An 18,924-nucleotide genomic window follows, 5' to 3' on the forward strand; every position below is an offset into this window, starting at 1 on the left:
TTCATCCATTTTACAATAGCTTTCACACCCACGCCTCAGGCTCGGTCAGGTCTGAGAAGAGAAGCAGACCCTTCTGCACACGGCTGAGCAGCTCAGTGGCCCTGGCCGCCCTACACTTGGCTCAGATTCCAAAGGGAACCCCGTGCTTGGGTCCCTCATTGTCGGGGACTCGAGGACACAGAGAGGTGCGGGAAGCCCAGCATTGGTGGAATCCCACCCGGGGACCCTCCCCAGCACATGCCCCCCCTCCTCCCCAGCCCAGCAGAGCCAGCAGAAGCAGCTCAGATACAGGTGGGGCAGCGTCTGTCCTGCCCCATTCGACGACCACCCCAGTTCCCTGTCCCCTCCTGGGACCACCCTCCTCTCCTGGTGTCTGCCCTGAGGTGGCACATGAGGGAGCCCTCACCTGGCTGGTCTTTGCTCTCCAGGTCTGGGCAGGGACGTGTCATTGAGGACGAACTGGGGTCCCTGAGCCCATAGTTACAGGGACAGGGTTCCTGGACCTTATCTTCCCACAGAGATGCCATTATCATGTCACCTGAGGCACAGGTGACACTGTCTGCGTGGAGTCTGGGACTTCTGCAAAGAGGAGAGACTTTATCCCACTCAAATCTCTACCCGCCACTGTGGTGATTATTGGTAATTTGGCCATTAATGTGACAAATAGAGAAGGGAACCCCAGGGAGAAGGGGAGTTCCCAACACTCCTAAGGTGGGCCTGAGGGTGGGTCACTGAGTAAGCTGGCGACTCCTCCCTGTCCTGATGGGGGGAGAGGGCGTTCTGACACGGACCCCATTTTGTGGGAAGCCAACCGCGTGGATTCCTGCGCCCCCACCGGGTTTGTGGGAAGCCAACCCCATGGATTCCTGCGCCCCCACCGGGTTTGAGGGAAGCCAAACCCATGGACTCCTGCGCCCCCACCGGGTTTGAGGGAAGCCAAACCCATGGACTCCTGCGCCCCCACCGGGTTTGTGGGAACCCAACCGCACGGATTCCTGCGCCCCCACCGGGTTTGAGGGAAGCCAAACCCATGGACTCCTGCGCCCCCACCGGGTTTGTGGGAAGCCAACCCCAAGCCTGTGACAGCATCTCCCACGTCGTGGACATCTAGACCTTCCTTCCGGAAGGGCTGTCCTCACGGTCCTCACCAGCAGCTGAACAACGGGCAGGAACAGGGGTCTCTGTTCCCTGTGGATGGGTCTGAGTTCCCAGTCACAGCTGTTCTCTGGGGTGAGCTGAAACCCACGGCTCATCACATCCCTCCCCCTCCATTCATGGTACAATCACACCCCATTCCCACGTGGGCACCGTCCTCAGGGCTCCCCTGCCCCCAACGTCAGGCTGACACCAGGATGGTGCAGGCTGAGCATCTCCACTGGGTCAGGAAGCTGGTCTCTCCCCTGATGGAAACGCCACGGTTCTTCCTACGGGGGCCCCAGGGATGGTAAGCCTGGAGACTGTCCCCTGTGAGCTGTGCTAACCCTGCTCAGAGTCCTGGGAGTCCCTAATGTCCACACGATCCCACAGGAGACCATGATGTGCTTCCTTATCCACACAGAGTCCTGCTCTTTGGTGACTCACTGTATAACCACTAGCTCTCCCCCTCCTCCGCATTCTCTTCCCCTTTCTTCTCCTTCTTCCTCCTCTTCCTCCTCTTCCTCCACTTCTGCTTCTTCTTTTGAGGTTTTACCCTGGAAAGAATTATTCTTGACATACAGACAGGATCTAGGGAAAGTAATAATTAGGACAGACAGAGAGATACCCTCAGAACCTAAAATTGGGAAAGAACCAGAACAAATAGGAAATGGGGTGAAATTACAAAGATAAAATTTTAATAATAGATAAAAAGATGAAAAATCACATGCCCAAAGAAAAGTGGACAAATCCTATGTATACAGCGAATTTGCACAGGGTGAGGGTTGGGATCAACAACACTCACAGAACATTCCAGTCCTCAGCGGACCCTCTTCAGTTTTATTTGGTCACACACTGGCCCCATCCTGACTCACCCCTACCTAGATTTCTACCCCACAGGTGAGTCCCGTCAGCTTTTGAGGGAAGGAATGTCACAGGGGCCTCCTCCCTGCACCTGCTCTCTCTCCACATCATGTCCATCCCCGTCCCACTGGCTCTTGTGGTTGTAGCGTATCCACTCTCAGGGCTACAGGGTTCTGTCCTATGAACACACCACACTCCTCCGCTACTGCTCACGTGCATTTGTCTTATACGCAGATTTTGCAAACTGTGCCGCTATGAGTCAGTTCTCCATATGTTCTGGCACACATATGTATGAGTGTCTTTGGGGATATAACCAGGAGGGGAATTGCTGGGGCAGTGGGTGTGGTGAGTCCTGCCAAATGCTGGAGGTAGTGAGTGCTGCCAGAGCATTTTCACAGTATTTGAAACAACTTACTCTCCCACCAGGAATATAGGAGAGAAACAATGAGTCCAAATTCCTGCTAACAACTGACTTTGTCTGACTCTTTCATTTTTGCTCTCCTGGGAGGTGGGCACCAATATCACATGGTGGCTGAACTTGAGTTTCCCCTCTGACTAAAACTGTTGGGTTATTTTCATGAATGTGTGGACCATGTAACCATCCTCAACAGGAGGATGGACTGGACTCTTGTTCATGAGTGAGTGGGACTCTAGTAAGGTGCCAGCGTCCTTAACTACTGGGACCCTTTGGCCATTAATGGATCTGTGGGCAGAGACCTGTGGGATGAGAGAAAGTGCCTGGTCTTTGACCCTGGCTCCTGGCACTGAGCTCCTAACACCCTGGGCACCTCCTGAGTGACAAGTGTCTTTGGGATGCTGATGAGATGGCTCTTGGCTGAGGAGCCTGGAGGCTTCAGGGTGGGGGCTGGTCCCCAGAAAGACCAAGCTGATCAGAGGGTGGGAACGTTCAGGCCCTAGAAGGAGGCAGAGCAGGAGGAGCCTGAAAAGCCATCTCTCCACACCACAGATCCTGTGTGCGGGGACCCTGGGCCTGCCAGACACTGACGGGGAACATGTACCCTGTTCCTGTCAGACGGGGACACCCAGAGAATGAGACCATAACTCATACATGAAAGCACTAACAGGCATAATATCTATAAAATCAAAGAAACAAAGAACACCCAGAAGATGGGTGCTGGGGCCCCATCCAGGCCTGAGCCCAGGCTGACCCGCCCCAGGAAGCCCTCGCTGTCCAGGGTCCTGAAGATGCGCTGCATTAGGACGCCTGACAGGCCTCAGTGATGTCTGAGTTCCAGTGACCACAGGTCCTGGTGGGACAAGGTTCTACTGAGGGACAAGGACAGAGGAGCAGAGAGGTGACCCGGCCGAGGAGTGACCACGTCAAAGTCCACAATGCACTGAGCACGCCCTGGGCACAGGCCCCGACCACACTCGGTCCTCACCACTTCCCCTGTCCACACCTGGGACAGCTCAGCACAGCAAACACATGAGCTCTGCAATGTTCTTGGTGTTTATATTTATTTCCCTCAAAATGGAGCATCTTCTCCTTTAATTTACCCACCACCCTTCATGGCAAGAAATGAACAAAGTCACCCCCAGAACCTCATTTCAATGCAGAAGGAACAGCTTGCAGCTCAGAGCATGAGGAAGGTAAGACAGTGATAGTGAGGGCCCAGCTGCCTCTGCTGGACCAGAAAGTGTGGGGAGCAGGGCTGGGCCAGCCCCCCCATCAGAGGTTCCTGAGTCAGGAAGTGGGAGCGTGAACACATCTTCCATCACTCAGACCCACAAGGCAGCCGCCTCACTCTATGGAGGACAATCATCATGAGCAGATTCAGGGCAGTGGCTGTAACTGGTGACATTCTCAAAATTCACTTCATGCTCACAGTGTCCCACAGACTCCCCACCATCCAGGCCTCCCTCTGCCCTCCCCTCTCCACGGCAGGTCTCACCTTTAGAAGCCGAGAGGGACACATCAAAGCCCTGGGCGCTGTCACTGCCTAGAGTGCACACTCAGACCCCACCACTGCCCACCTGAGCGCCGCCTCCCCCACAACACAGCTCCAGCCACAGCTCCCAGTAGAACCAGGCCCCCAGCGATGCCCATGATGATGAAGATGAAGGTGTGAGAAGGCGGCTCTGGGGGGAGAAGGGAAGGGAGGGTGAGGGCCCTGACCCCAGGCCTCAGTCCCGACCCCACTGAGTCCCCCAGGGCCCCTGCTGTCCTGAGAAGAGGCTCTGTGCCCACGGCCCTCCTCACCCCATCTCAGGGTCAGGGGCTCGGGCAGCCCCTCGTGCTGCACATGGCACGTGTATCTCTGCTCCTCTCCGGGGGGCACCCCCACGGCCGCCCACTTCTGGAAGGTGCCGTCCCCCGCAGGCCTGGTCTCCACCAGCTCCATGTCCTGGGTCTGGTCCTCCCCGTCACGCTGCCAGCTCAGGCTGATGTCCGCAGGGTAGAAGCCCAGCGCCCAGCACCTCAGGGTAACCTCATGGGCAGACACAAGGTGGTGGGTCACGTGTGCCTTTGGGGGGTCTGAGGGGAGGGAGAAAATGCAGGAACTTTGCATCCGCCATGGGACACTCCAGCAGCGCCCGTGTGACCATCCTGAGAGTGGACAGACACCTGGGTGGGGGAGGGAGCACACAGCCTCCACACCAGCCTGGACAGAAGCACCTGGAAGGACCTTATAGTCTTTGGAAAGTTCTAGACTCAGAGAGACAGAGCCCAGGGCAGGAGGCAGGTCTCTGAGGGGAGAAAGGGATTTCTGGTCCTGACCTGGGTGGAGGGCACGTGACTCAGAAAAGCTGGGGTCAGGCCTCAGACACGGGGGTGTGGGCAGCACACAAGGCCTGAGAGAGAAGGTCCCCGTGGGTCCCAGAGCCCCTGCAGGTGATGAGTTATTTCAGGGGGGTCTCCCTGCACCCCAGGAGAGCCTGCACCCCTAGTCATCCCTGAGAGGAGGGGGAGTCCCTCTGGTACCTGACCTGGACATCCAGGGGGACCCCCTCCCTGACCCAAGGTGGGGTGTCAGACACTGACCCCCTGTCCTGTCTCCTTGTAGGAGCCCCAGCCCCAGGGAGAGGGGGCGGCCCCAGGGCCCCTGGTACCTGCGCGCTGCAGGGTCTCCTTCCCTTTTTCCAGGTACATGCGCAGTGACTCCACACACAGGCCCTCCAGGTAGCTCCTCTCACTCTCTGCCACACCCTCCGCCTCCCACTTGCGCTTTGTGATCTGAGCCGCTGCATCGGCCGCGGTCCAGGAGGTCAGGTCCTCGTTCAGGGCGATGTAGTCAGCGCCGTCGTAGGCGAATTGCCAGTAGCCGTGGAGGAGGCGCCCCTCTGATCCAACATCACAGCCCTGCATCCTCTGGATGGTGTGAGACCCTGACCCCGCCCGGAGGTCAGCCCCTTCCCGAGGTCAGCCCCGCCGCCCGCCCCGCGGGGCCTGAATCTGAACTGAAAGTGAAATCCGGTCAAAGACCCCGCGGGCTCCTCCCGGGTGGGGGCCGGGCAGGTCTCGCCTCCTCGGGGCGACCCCGGCCCGTCCGTGGGGAGGGGGGTCGTGACGGGCGCGGCGCGCCGCTCACCGTCCTCGCTCTGGTTGTAGTGGCCACGAAGGGTCTGCAGAAACACTCGGAAATCATGTGCTTCTCTCTTGGCCAAGACCGTCTCCTGGTCCCAATACCCCGGCCTCTCCCGCTCCACCCACGGCTGCTGCATCCACGGCGCCCGCGGCTCCGCCTTCGGACTCAACGCGTCGCTGTCGAACCCCACGAACTGCGTGTCGTCCACGTAGCCGACGGAGAGGAAGCGGGGCTCCCCGCGGCCGGGCCGGGACACGATGGTGCGGAAATACCTCAGGGAGTGGGGGCCTGGGGGGCGGACGGAGGGCAGGGCCGGGGCTGACACGCGCCTTCCCGGCCCCGCGCCCCCGCCGGGTCCCCTCGCTCCTCCCCGCACAGCCACCCCCTCCGACCCCGCACTCACGGGCCCAGCTGGGGGTCAGGACCAGCGCCCCCAAGAGCAGCAGGAGGAGGGTGGGGGGCCTCAGGACCTGCATCCTGGGTGTCCCGGGACCTTCTGAGTCCAGGGTGCTCCTGGAGATGTTCTAACCTGGGAGCAGACACCCAATGGGAGTGAGCAGTGAGGTTGCGTCATGCGTATCCGGGAAGGAGGACTCAGCAGGGATGTGAGATGGAGAAGGGAACCCCAGGGAGAAGGGGATCCCCACACTGAGGGCCCTGCTCCAGACTCCTCCCTGGGCTGAGACCTGAGCGCCAGGCCTGGGCCTGGGACTGGGCCTGCCCCTCCTCCTGCAGGGGGAGCGCTCCGCCCACTTCTCCCTAAAGGAGCCTCAGGCTGGTGCTCTGAGCTCCACTTCACTCTGAATGTGTTAGGCGGCCCTTAGAGCTCTGGAAGCTTCTATGAGTGAACAGCAAGGGTCCCTCAGGCACAGCCCACAGGGGCCATGGGCGGCTCAGTGAGTGACGTCAGTCAGAGGCCCGGTCTTCATGCCCCTAGAGACCCTGACGCCATTACCGAGTACAAGCAGGGAGACTCCAATATTTTATAAAATTGTAGAACCCAGGCCGGTTTGCCTCGGTGGACAGAGTGTCAGCCTGCGGACTGAGGGGTCCCGATGCCAGGCAAGGGCACATGCCCCGGTTGTGGGCTTGATCCCCAGTAGGGGGGGCATTTAGGAGGCAGCCGATCAATGATCCACATCATTAATGTTTCTATCACTCCCTCTCCCTTCCTTTATGAAATCAATAAAAATCTTTAAAAAATCCCAGAGTCAGCAAACGCCCTTTCCCTCAGGAGCAGTGGTTGCAGCTGATGAAACTGTGCAGGCCCCACGGGAAGGGGCCAGTGAGCCCCATAACCCTCAGCTCCTGCACCTCCAGATCTGCTCCCCTCTCCCCTCCCCACTCGCTGGCTCAGGGCACCGGGACCCCGGCATTGAGTTCTCAGGACCCCGTTCCCTCATCTGTGACTCGGGATGGTGACAGGACCGTGGGGAGGAGCCCAGGGCAGGGGGTGGGAGCTCCGGCCTCTGACCCCACAGCTCCGACCTGGCGTCAGGGTCCCTCAGGAGTGAGCTTGGTGCCGCCTGGGGATGTAGCTTCCCACTCTGCGCCTCTGCCTCCTCCTGGGAGAGAGGAACGGGGACATGAATGCAGAACAGAGGTCGGGGGGGTGCACACCATGCGCTCTCCATGCTCACTGTGCTCACACGGCTGGGACATGTGAGCTCTCACCCAGAGTTCACAGGAGGAGCAGAAGCCACGGGGATGGGAGACGGGACTGGGTTCCTTTTTGGATTGATGTGGCGACCTGGGAAGAGAGGATAGAACATTAAAATGTCAAATGGAAAGGATAGAGCCGGCATGTTGCGCCCATCAAACTGCTTCTGAGCCCTGCCCAGTGGACATAGTCCCTGTAGGGATTTCTCTCCCTTTGCTGCCTCATGTACACAAAGCAACGCTCACACTCACACTCCAGGGAACACACAGAGAAGAGCCCCAAACCTCCCAGGGAGACGGAGACAGGACATCCCCTGCAGGATTTCAGGAAGGAACACGCATGTTCCTCATATCATAACCAGAGGCCCGGTGTATGAAATTCGTTCACGGGGAGGGACGTCCCTCACCCCGGCGTGCACCCTCTCCAATCTTGGACCCCTCGGGAGACTTCCCTCTCACAATCCGGGACTGCTGCCTCCTAAAGGTTCACCTGCCTGCCTGCCTGATCACCCCAAACTACCTCTGCCTGCCGGCCTGGTCACCCTTAAACACCTATGCTTGCTGGCCTGATTGCCCTCAGCTGCTCTCCCATAGGGGCCTGATTGCCCATAACTGCCCTCCCCTGATGGCCTGATGGCCCCTAACTGCCCTCCCCTGATGGCCTGATGGCCCTTAACTGTCCTCCCCTGCTGGACTGGTCAACCCTAACTGCTCTCCACTGCCAGCCTGATCGCCCCTAACCGCCTCTGCCTTGGCCCCCGCCACCATGGCTTTGTCCAGAAGAACGTCTGGAAGGTGTCTGGTCTAATTAGCATATTACCCCTTTATTAGTGTAGATGCCATTACACCACAGACTGAGATTCTCAGTAAGTATCTGTGTGTGTGTGTGTGTGTGTGTGTGTGTGTGTGTGTGTGTGAATGGATCTTATTTTATGCCAGAATTTTGAAGTTATAACCCAACGTCTGCCCATCAAATTCATCTATTCTCCAATTGTATCCACACCTAAGCCGACACCTCCCTCAGGCTGAGGAAGGAGCAGACCCTATGCACGTGGCTGAGCAGCTCACTGTCCCTGTCACCCCAGGCTTGGCTCAGATCCCAAAGGGAACCCCAGGCTCGGGTCCCTCATTTTCAGAGACTCTAGATCACTGAGAGGTGCAGGAAGGCCAGCATTGGTGGGAATCCCACCCTGGGACACTCCCCAGCACAGTCCTCCCTCACCCCCAGCCCAGCAGAGCCAGCAGAAGCAGCTCAGGTACAGGTGGGGCAGTGCCTGTCCTCCCTATGGGACGACCACCCCCAGTTCCATGTCCTCTCCCAGAACCACCCTCCTCTCCTGATTTCTGCCCTGAGGGAAGAGACTGGGTCTGGCCTTTGCCCCTGGCTCCTGGCCCTGAGCTCCTGAAACCCTGGGCTTCTCCTGAGTGACAGGTGCCTGTGGGACGCTGATGAGGTGGCTCTTGGCTGAGGTTCTGGAGGCCTCAGGGTGGGGGCTGGTCCCCAGAAAGACCAAGCTGATCACAGGAGGGAACTCTCAGCCTCAGGGCCCAAACAGGGGGGACAGGGGCTAGCATTCAAGTTCCATCACCCATGGCCCATGATCCAGTCAATGGTGTCCACCTAGTGAAGCTTTTATAGAAAGCCCTTAACCATGGGGCTCAGAGAGCTTCTGCAGCAGTGGCCACACCCACTTGCTGGAGGGGACGGGGTGACACCTGTCAACTCCCCGTGACAGAGGCCCCTGCACTGGGCACCTTCCCCACCTCGCCCCATCCCCTCACCGGGCTGCTCACTGGGTCCCTGTGATAAACGGTGAGAGTGAGCCCGCCCTTCCCTGAGGGCCATGCGTTCATGCAGCAGATCATGAGCTTGGTGGAAGCCCTCACTGTGCGGTCGCACCGGTCAGCTGGGCAGGTCCCATGGGGATGGGAGCCTGAGCCCTGGGTGAGGACGGAGGGGGGTCCTGTGGGACAGAGCCCTGCCCTGGGGGCGATGCTCCTTCCAGGGGGTCCCATGGGAACGGAGCTGAATGGGAGGAACACAGATGGGGGCAGAGAAGCAGAGACCTGGGTGAGCGGAGGGACACCCCTCCCATCGCACAGACTCTCAGTGAGAGACCCCACCTCCTGCCTGTCACTCATCCATCACTCCTTCTCCAGCCCAACCGGAGCGCCCACCCCGCACTCAGAAGGTCCAGCCCCAGCTCTTGGCCCCCAGAACTGGAAACGGCCCTTCTTCCCACCCCTCAGCCCAGCCCCTGCTCGCTCTTCCCACACGAGGAGAATCCATGCGTGCAGAGTCTGGTGGGAGGCAGGGACCATGTCCCTCCACACAAGAGGGAACCCCACGTCCCCCCCAACATTCGTGCATCTGGACCCGAATTGAGGCTCCCTCCTGCCAGGCTCTGACTCGGGACGAGGTGACCCCGAGGGGCTGGGCTGGCGGAGAGCACTGGGCAGGGGGGGAGTGGCAGGAACAGTGTCTGGGGACCAGGGGTAGCAGACACGGCAGTCCGCCCCCCGGGCCAGGGCCAGGGGACTCGGGGGTGGGCAGTGGCCCCTCTGCCCGCAGCAGGCAGGGGTCCCTGTGGGCCCGACCTGGGCTGGGCTGGGCTCCGCCTGGCTGTGTGGCCTCAGCCTGACCTGGGGCTCCCCGATCCTGTCAGAGCCCATGGCGTGGGCACAGCTGTGTGGGAGGCTGGAGAAGTGGGGTCCATGGTCCCCAGCGGGGAGCACAGCTGTGCCTTCCTGGGAGCAGGTTAGAGACACGCTGACCGGGACCCGCTCCCCTAGTCCCCCCCCTGACACCAACCCGGGGCAGAGACAATGACAGGCCACTCCCAGCCTCACATCCATCATTGACCACACGGGGGGCCCCCCTTTCCTTTCTGAGGAAAAACCCACAAAACCCTTCACTGTGGGTGTGAGGCCGCCCCTGGGGAGCTCTGTCGATGACCTCAGCAGCTCCCTGTCTGGCTGAGCCCCAGCACCCCTGGTGGGCTCCTCACACCCCCAGCCCCGCCCACGCCCCCTCTCATGGCGCCAGACCAGGGTCTCCAGCCCCACAGGGGAGGTGCGTGCGGCCCGGGTTCCTGCTGCTGAACGTGTGATTCGAGGCCTTGGCACCAGCCTCCCTGGGGACCCCGACGCGCCCCTCGCCCCAGATCCCGGAGTCTCTGCGAGTCAGGGCCTCCTGCACCCCGGAAAGCAGGGCTTCGGGGCCCTTGAGCCTCAGGACTCAGGGACAGGACTGCAGAGGGGGCGCGGGTGCGGGTGGGATGGGGCGCTCAGCACGGGGTCCTGGTGGGTCCCTCCCCCTTGTGTCCTGCAGCCTCGCTCCCTGGGGGCCGCGTCCCTGTTTAAAGCCCGAGATGGCCTTTCTGTGCGTCGCCGCCCAAGGCTCTTTCTCCAGCGACACCCCTCCATCCTCCAGCTCCTGTCCACCTGCCAGCCCCCCGGTTCCCTTGTTCCTAGCAGACAGCTCCCCCCAACATCTCCTACAACCAACCTCTGTGATGCCCCCCCCCCCCATATATGCTGCTCCGTGGGTTCCCCATCTCCGCAGAGGGCAACTCTATCCTCCTCCTTCCATCCAATGATTTATGGTGACAGTGCCCGCTCTCTCCCAGACCCCGGATGGACCCAGAGGAGTTCTGTCAAGTCCTCAGAAGGTTCCAGAATCCCATCCGACCCACTATTCCCACAGCTCACCCCGCGGAGGGATCTCCTGCCTGCACCCCGCAGGTCCTCCCGCTCCCCCGCTGCTGCCTCCCTCTCCCCAAGGACTGTCCTCAGCACAACAGCCACAGCGACCATTTCAAGGGGGCGTCACCCCACGTCCCTCTCCTGCTCCAAACTGTCCTGGGACCCCACCTCCCTCAGCACAGCCCCCGCCCTTCCAACCCCCTCCCGCCATGTGGTCCCCCAGGCTCTGTCTCAGCTCCATCTCTCTCTGCTGCACCCACACCCGCCTCCTGGCTCTTCCCAGAGACCAGACCCCTCCTGCCCCGGGGCATGCGCACTGCAGGTTCCCGCCTGGGCAGACCTCCCTCCAGGTGGCCTCCTGGGCCATGACCTTCCAATCTCTCCTCAAGGTCACCTCCCAGCAAGGCCCACACTGACCACCCATCAAACAGGCCCACACCTGGGTCCCCTTCCCGTGGTGGCCCCAGAACCCTTCCCTCTCTCACCCTCACCCCTCCCTGTTCCCTGGCTCTTACACACTCTGTGCCCCACACACCTGCCCATGGCCAGCAGGTCTCCCATTCCCCCTCAGTGAGGCCCCAGAGGCACCCCAGCGCTCACATCTGTCACTCAACCAGCCGCGGCTCCTGCAGGGGGAGCCCCTCCCTGTGCTGGACACAGTGACCTCATGGCTGTGGTCCCAGCTCAGCTGTCCTGGGGGAGGGAGGGGGGCTGCAGCTCAGGGTGCCTCCTGGGCCCTCACTGCACCTGCACTGCCCACAGCGCTGCTCCCCTAAACCTGCAGCTGCCTCCCCTCCCCACATCCTGGGGGGCCACTGGAGGCTGGAGAGAGGGCAGCGGGCAGAGCACAATCCCAGCAGGACCTGATCTCAGAGGAGGAATGGGGGACCCTCCTCTGTGCTAACGCCACAACCTGGTTCCCCCGAGAGTTCAGGGCAAGAACATGAGGCTGGGGAAGGAGGCAAGAGCAGCAGGAACCGGAAATCCATCTCTCCCCACCGCGGGCTCCTGTGTGCAGGGACCTGGGTCTGTGGGACAATGATGGGGACATGTACCCTGAGTCAGACGGGGACACCCAGAGAATGAGACCAACATTCACACACACAATAACTGGGATAATATCCACAAAAGCAACAAAACAACAAACACCTGAAGGTGGGGGCTGAGGGCCAGACTCCGGCCTGATTCCAGGCTAACTTGGGTCCCCCTGCCCCCACCCCACCCCTCGCAAAGGCCCTTGCTGTCCAGCGTCCTGGAGTTGTGCTGCATTAGGACAGGGGACAAGGCCTGGGGGATGTGAGTCCCTGTGAGCACAGGTCCTGGTGGGACAGGGTTCCACTGAAGGGGCAAGGTCAGAAGAGCAGAGAGGTGACCCAGCCGAGGAGTGACCACGTGAAAGCCCACGACGCACTGAGCATGCTCCATCCTCACAGCCTGTCTTGTCTCCACCTGTGACTGGCTGAGCAACAAAATCACATGGGCTCCATGAAAGTTCAAGGTGCTTCCATTAATTTCCTCTCAGATGTTCAGCCATCCTTTAATCCATCAACCTTTCATGACAAGAAATGAAGAGTCACATCCAGAATCTCGTTTCAATACGGGAGCAGGAAGTTGCAGCTCAGAGCACTAGGCAGTAAAGGGAGGGATGGGGAGGGCCCAGCCCACTTCTGCTGGACAGGAAAGTGTGGGGAGCAGGGCTGGACCAGTGTGCGAGCCACATCCTGAGTGGTTCAGGGTTCGGGATCTGGAGAAGGGTCGCGTGCAAATGACAGAGACCGGACCAGAAATAATTTGGAAATATTGGGGGCCTGGCAGGAAGCCCAACGCAAGGGGAAGGACTTTCCCTGGTGCCCAGGCCTTGTCAACCTTGTATTCAATTTTGGATACACATACAGCCCTTAGTCAGGCAGGCAATTTCAGTAACAGACAGACTATCTTAAAGGTCAGTAAATATTAGAAAGATTTGCTCTGAGACTATTTGGTCAGAAAATTGCTTGAGCCATCACTGTCTGAACTAAACAATCGGTGGATAGCTCTGTCCCTTGCCAGGGCTCAAGGTTCACCAGCGTTCTGGGCTCCTTGTTTACACGTCTCTGATAGTGAAGACAATGGGTGGCTTCCTATATCTCCCCCCGTTTCTTTTCCTTAGTAAATCTTGAAAAGTGAATGCCGACTGAAGGGTCCGGGTCCCTTCAAGACTCTTCATTCCGTATCTGCAGACTAGAAATAAACATATGAGAACAAAAATGAGACAAGCAACAGTGGTTATGCTGAGGCACATGTAAGGAGATCCAGTTGAAGGGGTTGAATTCTTTCATGTCCTTTTTAAATTGCTGCCAGGCATCTAAAAAATTAGTTTGTAAGTTTGCCTGGGATAACTACACAATATGCTGTTGTAATTCTAAAATATCAAGGGTTGTGTTACCTTTACCCCAAGCACCAAGAAGGTGAGTTTTTATTGATTCCCAAGGGTGCAAGGTGCTATTATAGCAAATGGGGGTAAAACAAATCTGGAAAAAATTACTGCAAGGATAGTCTTTGCTCTAGGCTGTGGATTTTATCACCCGTCCACAAGACTGTAGACTTTAGGGCCCACAATTCAGTCTCAAGTTGGCTGTCAATTCTTTTTTGTATAGACAAGGTCTTAGTTACATTTTCCTTAACCTGTTGTACAAACTGACAAGTGTGAACAGTTTGTACCATGGGTGAAGCAGCAACGCCCACAGACGTTAACATTAAGAGGGCAAAGATTCCTGCAATTAACATTCCAAGAAATCCTTGTTGTATTTTTAAGATTTTTACCAGATCATGGGACAGGTGCTAGGTGTGATGAGATTCCCAAGGCTCGGCTAGGTTGGTAGGAACCCAAGCGAAAGCCGGTTGTGTTTAAAATCATGAGGGAATCTCTTTGGAATGTAGAAAGGATACAATGGGATGGTGTGCAGCCTGCCTGCGGCTGGGATGGTCGAATGTCTGCAGCTGTAAGGCATGGCTCCAGGTGCAAGGTCCTCATTAACCTGGCCCGTTCTTCCCTTGGATCCATGTTGAAGTTTAATATTCTTGCGGGAATCCACACGGGCTTGGAGAAATTTTCTGGAAATATACCTAATGTGAAGAGGGGATCGGGGCCCTTCCAGAACCCAGACTCGGGATCTTTCCATTTAACCAGACCAGTTTCCTTTGCCTTATTCTGACACCAGTGTACCTCCATGGGTGTCTTGCCATGGGCATCACAGGTGGAAAAATGTAAGAAAATTAAGGCTTGGTGAAGTCTACTCTGAACATAAGGCAGCAGTGACCACGAAGTCTCTTAGGCAAAGATGTTGGTGATGAAATCCAGGAATCGCTGAGCATACTGCTCAGGATCGCTGCCCCGGCCCCATGCTTGGCAGTTTTGGCTGCAGGAGCTGCTTTCTTCTTGGCATCACACTGCGTCAGGATGGCAGTGAGGCCCATGAAATACACCTCCTTCTGGGGGGCCCCTTCAGCACCCCGGATGGCGTTGACATCAATGAAGGATTCAAACTCTCCAGGGCCCAGGGGCCGATGGGAAAGCATGTAGCTGCCAATGCCCTCAGGGGAGGTGCCACAGCAGCCCACCAGAGCAGGTCCCCTCAGGCCACAGTCCCCATCCCCCTCGGACTCCTCCTCCCGCACAGGCCCCTCCTCCTCTGGTTCGGAGCCACCAACTACGTCACGGATGCCCAACAGAAGGCTGAGGTCCATGACCTTCAGCCGCACTAGGAACTCCACACCTCTCTTTAGCTTCTCTAGAAATATTTCCTTCTCCTCTGCACCACTATAAACTTTCTGGCTCTTGTTGAGAAAGTCCATATCCTGAAGTGTAGGTGATTCCTTAACCTTTTCTTTATCGCTGGCTTCCCGGGACACGAGGGAGCCCCTGAGGTCACACTTCCTGTGCACAGGAAGACGGTGGCTAAACATGTAGCGCATCACAAGCATGTAGCTGTCTTCATTGTCCACGCTAACTCAGTACATCCCCGGGAACTGGGGCAGCAGCGTGTTGCCATGGCACTTCACAATGTACTGCTGGGAGCTGGAGAGGTTGCTGTGCAGGTCAGCAATGTCCTCAGTGGATACTTCTGTGATGACCAGCGTCCGATCATAGGAGATAAGGAAGCGACCGTCACTGCCTTCCCTTCCACTCGGGGGACTTCGGGTAAAAGATACCAAGCATTCCTGGTCATCAATGCCCAATCGATCACGGAGGTTCCTGAAGACCTGGGGACACTACTCCTTGAACTTGAAATGACTGGGCAGATTTTCCCTGTGGAAAAGGTGATTGTTGGCCTTGATCTCGGAGCTGGCCTTAAAACCATCTGGCAGCAGCATCACAGGGGGAGGCACCTGGCTGAGCTCAATGATCGAGTGGGCGATGCCCCCCTGGAACACGCCCACCGGTGGGTCAGCCGCCCCAAACACCTTCACCTTCTGCTGCACGAAATGCTTCTGCCTGGTTTTGGAGGCGAAGCCGAAACCCTGGCCGGGGGCCGCTGTGCTCGCCGCTATGGAGGCCGGCGAGGCCAAGGAGGACGCCATGGCCTCCCACGTACCCGACCCAGGGGAAGCCGGAGCCGGCCGCGATCGGGATCCCGACCCCGGAAGCCCACAAATTCTTTATTTTAGTTATTTTTATTATTTATGTTCTAACAACTTTAAGATTTCAAAGCCAATTAACAAGGCCGTTTTCTTTTGGCAATTTTATAACAGAGCTAACTTTTAGTGCCTTCAGTGCTAAAGTATTATTTTATTTTTATTTTGTGGAGAAACAGGAGTGCCCCAAGATTTGGGAGGACCTTGGAATGCGCTACATTATTATTCAAAGATCACCATTATTATGGAAGCATTAATCCTATTGTCCAAATATAACCTGTATATTTTGTGTCATTTTTGCCATTTGTTAAAGAAAAAGCAGTCTTAGTTCTTTCTGTAGCATCCGTGAAGAGATTGGGGATCAAGAAGTCACCCAAAATAGGGCAGAGCGCGCTTTTCTCTTAAGCTAGCCTTTCTTCTCACGGGTACAGAAATCCCAGATGCATCCCTCAATTCTGGGAAATGTTTCATTTGTCTAAATGTTAAATGATGGATTGTGAAATAAAAACATGGCAAAAATGAGACTTTTAATAACATTCTCGAGTGGGCGTCCATTCTCCAGGTTCGCCAAAAGACCTAGTAATTTTTTCATTACTTCCCTCTGTCCAGAGAATTTTCCTAGAACCTGTATTATTGGCCACGTGTACCACTCATATTCTCTCTCTCCCCATTCCCGCATTCTGTTTGTTCTGGGGAAACTCAGCAATCGCCTGGCCATCTATCATTTCTTTCTCATTAAATTAAATTAAATTCGTGGTTAATAAACTAACAATAAACAATAACTAATGCACAAGTATCTAATAATTTCCTCTTTAATATCTAGGACATAAAAGAGGTTGAATCTGCATTGACTGAATCTGGAGGCAGAAGGCTCACGCCTTTCCCTGGAGCGCCACCTTGTGTCCTTCTTGGATGCGTACATTCCCTTTTAAAATGTCCGGTTCTACCACAATTATAACGCCTTATATTCCCCACTGTTACAGAGGCAGCGAGTAAGTTTGCTTGAAAAGTGCCTGACCCCACGTTCAGACAAGCCTCAATTATTTCTGTAATGGTACTTTTTTTCCTCAGAGGCGTCAGGCATTTCTTACAATCAGCATTGGCATTTTCATAAGCTAATTGCTGAATGAAAATGTCTCTTGCTGCTGAGCTTTTTTCAAGTTTTGACCCAATCTTTCCCAACATTCAAGATCCAATGTACCTTCTTCAGGAAACCAAGGGTTATGTTCTATAACATCATGCAAAAACTATAGGAGAATACCTCCTGACACTTTAATTTCTTTATTCTTAAGCATGCAAACCAAAAGTCTACAATAAAGTTTCTTACTTTTTAACCGAATTCTGCCCCACTAGCCTGGCTCAAAAAAAGACATTCCAACCCTACTTACAGATCCCATCTTCTGCAGCTGGCTGTGGGCTTTGCACGTGGTGAATTTCCCCACCTATCCAGTGAATTGTTCCCCACCTATGCGGTGCAATCTTCTCTACCTTGCCGCCAAAGCTTCATTTTTCCGATCTAGATGAAATCTTCTCCTCCAGGTGTCCCCTGTTGTGGCACCAGATGTGTGAGCCAAGTCCTGTGTGGTTCAGGGTTCGGAATCTGGAGGAGGGCCGCGCGCAAATGACAGAGAGGAGACAAGAAATAGTAATTTGGAAATACTGGGGGCCAGGCGGGAAGCCCAACACAACCAGAAGGACTTCCCCTGGTGCCCAGGCCTTGCCAACCTTTTATTCAACTTTGGACATACAAATAGCCCTTAGTCAGGCAGGCAATTCCGGTAACAGACAGACTCTCTTAAGGGTCAGTAAATGTTAGAAAGATTTACTCTGAGACTATTTGGTCAGGAAATTGCTTGAGCCATCACTGTCTGGACTCAACAATCGGTGCATAGCTCTGGCCCTTGCCAGGGCTCAAAGTTCACCAGCGTTCCGAGCTCCTTGTTTACACTTCTCTGACAGTGTAGACAATCGGGGGCTTCCTACAGCCAGCGCCCCAATCAGACGTTCTTGAGTCAGGATGTGGGAGCGTGAACACACCTTCCATCACTCAGTCCCCACAAGGCAGCTGCCTCACGCTGTGGAGGACAATCATCATGAACAGATTCAGGGGAGTTTGTGAAACTGGTGACATTCTCAAAGACCATTTCATGCTCACAATGTCCCACAGAATCCCCATGACCCAGTCCTCCCCTCTGCCCACCCCATCCGCAGATCAGGTATCCCCTTTAGAAGCCGAGAGAGACACATCAGAACCCTGGGTGCCGTCATTGCCTGGGGTAGGCACACCGGGATGGGGTCAGAGCCCCAGGTCAAGGGAGTAAGGAGGAACTATGGGGTGAGGTCCTGCATGCCTCCCATAGGCACTGTCCCAGAAACTCGGGGGTCACCCCTCCATACTCACTGGCAGCCTGAGCATAGCTCCCTCCTTTTCCACCTGCGGGAAGAAAACATCTCGTGAGAGACCAGGAAGGAGGCAGGGCCATGAGGTCCTAAAGGAAGCCCTAGTCCTGGGCCCCAGAGGAGTTTCCAGAACCGAGTGTATAGACCCAGGGCAGGATCAGGAAACCTGAGGAAAGTGCATGTGTGGGGACTGGGCCCACCGCCCTCCTGGAGTCTGTGCTCAGCAGGGACCTGCCCTCTGACCTGGGGCTGCTGGGAACGGGGTCCCCACCACCAGCACCATCAGGTGGTAAGTGGGGCCCTCATTTTCCCACGGGCCTCACTAAGGAGTAAGGGTGAGCACAGAGCCCCACACTGGCCATCACACGCGTGGGGACGGTGCTTCCCGTGAATGAGGCGGGACACACGTCTACCTGGGCTTGAACCCCCAGTGGGACAGACACTCAGACCCCACCCCTGCCCACCTGAGCGCCGCCTCCCCCACATCACAGCTCCAGCCACAGCTCCCAGCAGAACCAGGCCCCCAGCGATGCCCAGGATGATGAAGATGAAGGTGTGAGAAGGCGGCTCTGGGAAGAGAAGGGAAGGGAGGGTGAGGGCCCTGACCCCAGGCCTCAGCCCCGACCCCACTGAGGTTCCCCAGGGCCTCTCCTGCCCTGAGAAGTGGCTCTGTGCCCACGACCCTCCTCACCCCATCTCAGGGTCAGGGGCTCGAGCAGCCCCTCGTGCTGCACATGGCACGTGTATCTCTGCTCCTCTCCGGGGGCACCCCCACGGCCGCCCACTTCTGGAAGGTGCCGTCCCCCGCAGGCCTGGTCTCCACCAGCTCCATGTCCTGGGTCTGGTCCTCCCCGTCACGCTGCCAGCTCAGGCTGATGTCCGCAGGGTAGAAGCTTAGCGCCCAGCACCTCAGGGTGACCTCACGGGCAGACACGGGGTGGTGGGACACGTGTGCCTTTGGGGGATCTGAGGGGAGGGGAGAAAATGCAGGAACTTTGCA

At 56.9% G+C, this 18,924-nt stretch overlaps 1 protein-coding gene and 1 pseudogene across 2 annotated transcripts in view; both read right to left on the reverse strand.

Moving 5' to 3' along the window:
* LOC308236262 (patr class I histocompatibility antigen, A-2 alpha chain-like) overlaps window positions 1-18,924 on the reverse strand; it is a gene marked incomplete at its 5' end in the record, with an annotated part of 117,558 nt that overhangs the window by 65,737 nt on the left and 32,897 nt on the right. The window contains one exon of the mRNA XM_080645738.1: window positions 18,389-18,493. Coding sequence (XP_080501864.1) covers window positions 18,389-18,493 — 105 coding nt within the window. The remainder of the gene's footprint in view (window positions 1-18,388; window positions 18,494-18,924) is intronic.
* LOC308236257 (phosphatidylinositol 5-phosphate 4-kinase type-2 gamma-like) lies at window positions 14,221-15,470 on the reverse strand (annotated as a pseudogene). The gene has a single exon. The product of its transcript is annotated as a phosphatidylinositol 5-phosphate 4-kinase type-2 gamma-like (transcript).

The sequence above is a fragment of the Plecotus auritus genome (genome assembly GCF_963455305.1).
Source record: "Plecotus auritus genome assembly, chromosome: 10".
In the NCBI taxonomy this organism is placed as follows: Eukaryota; Metazoa; Chordata; class Mammalia; order Chiroptera; family Vespertilionidae; genus Plecotus; species Plecotus auritus.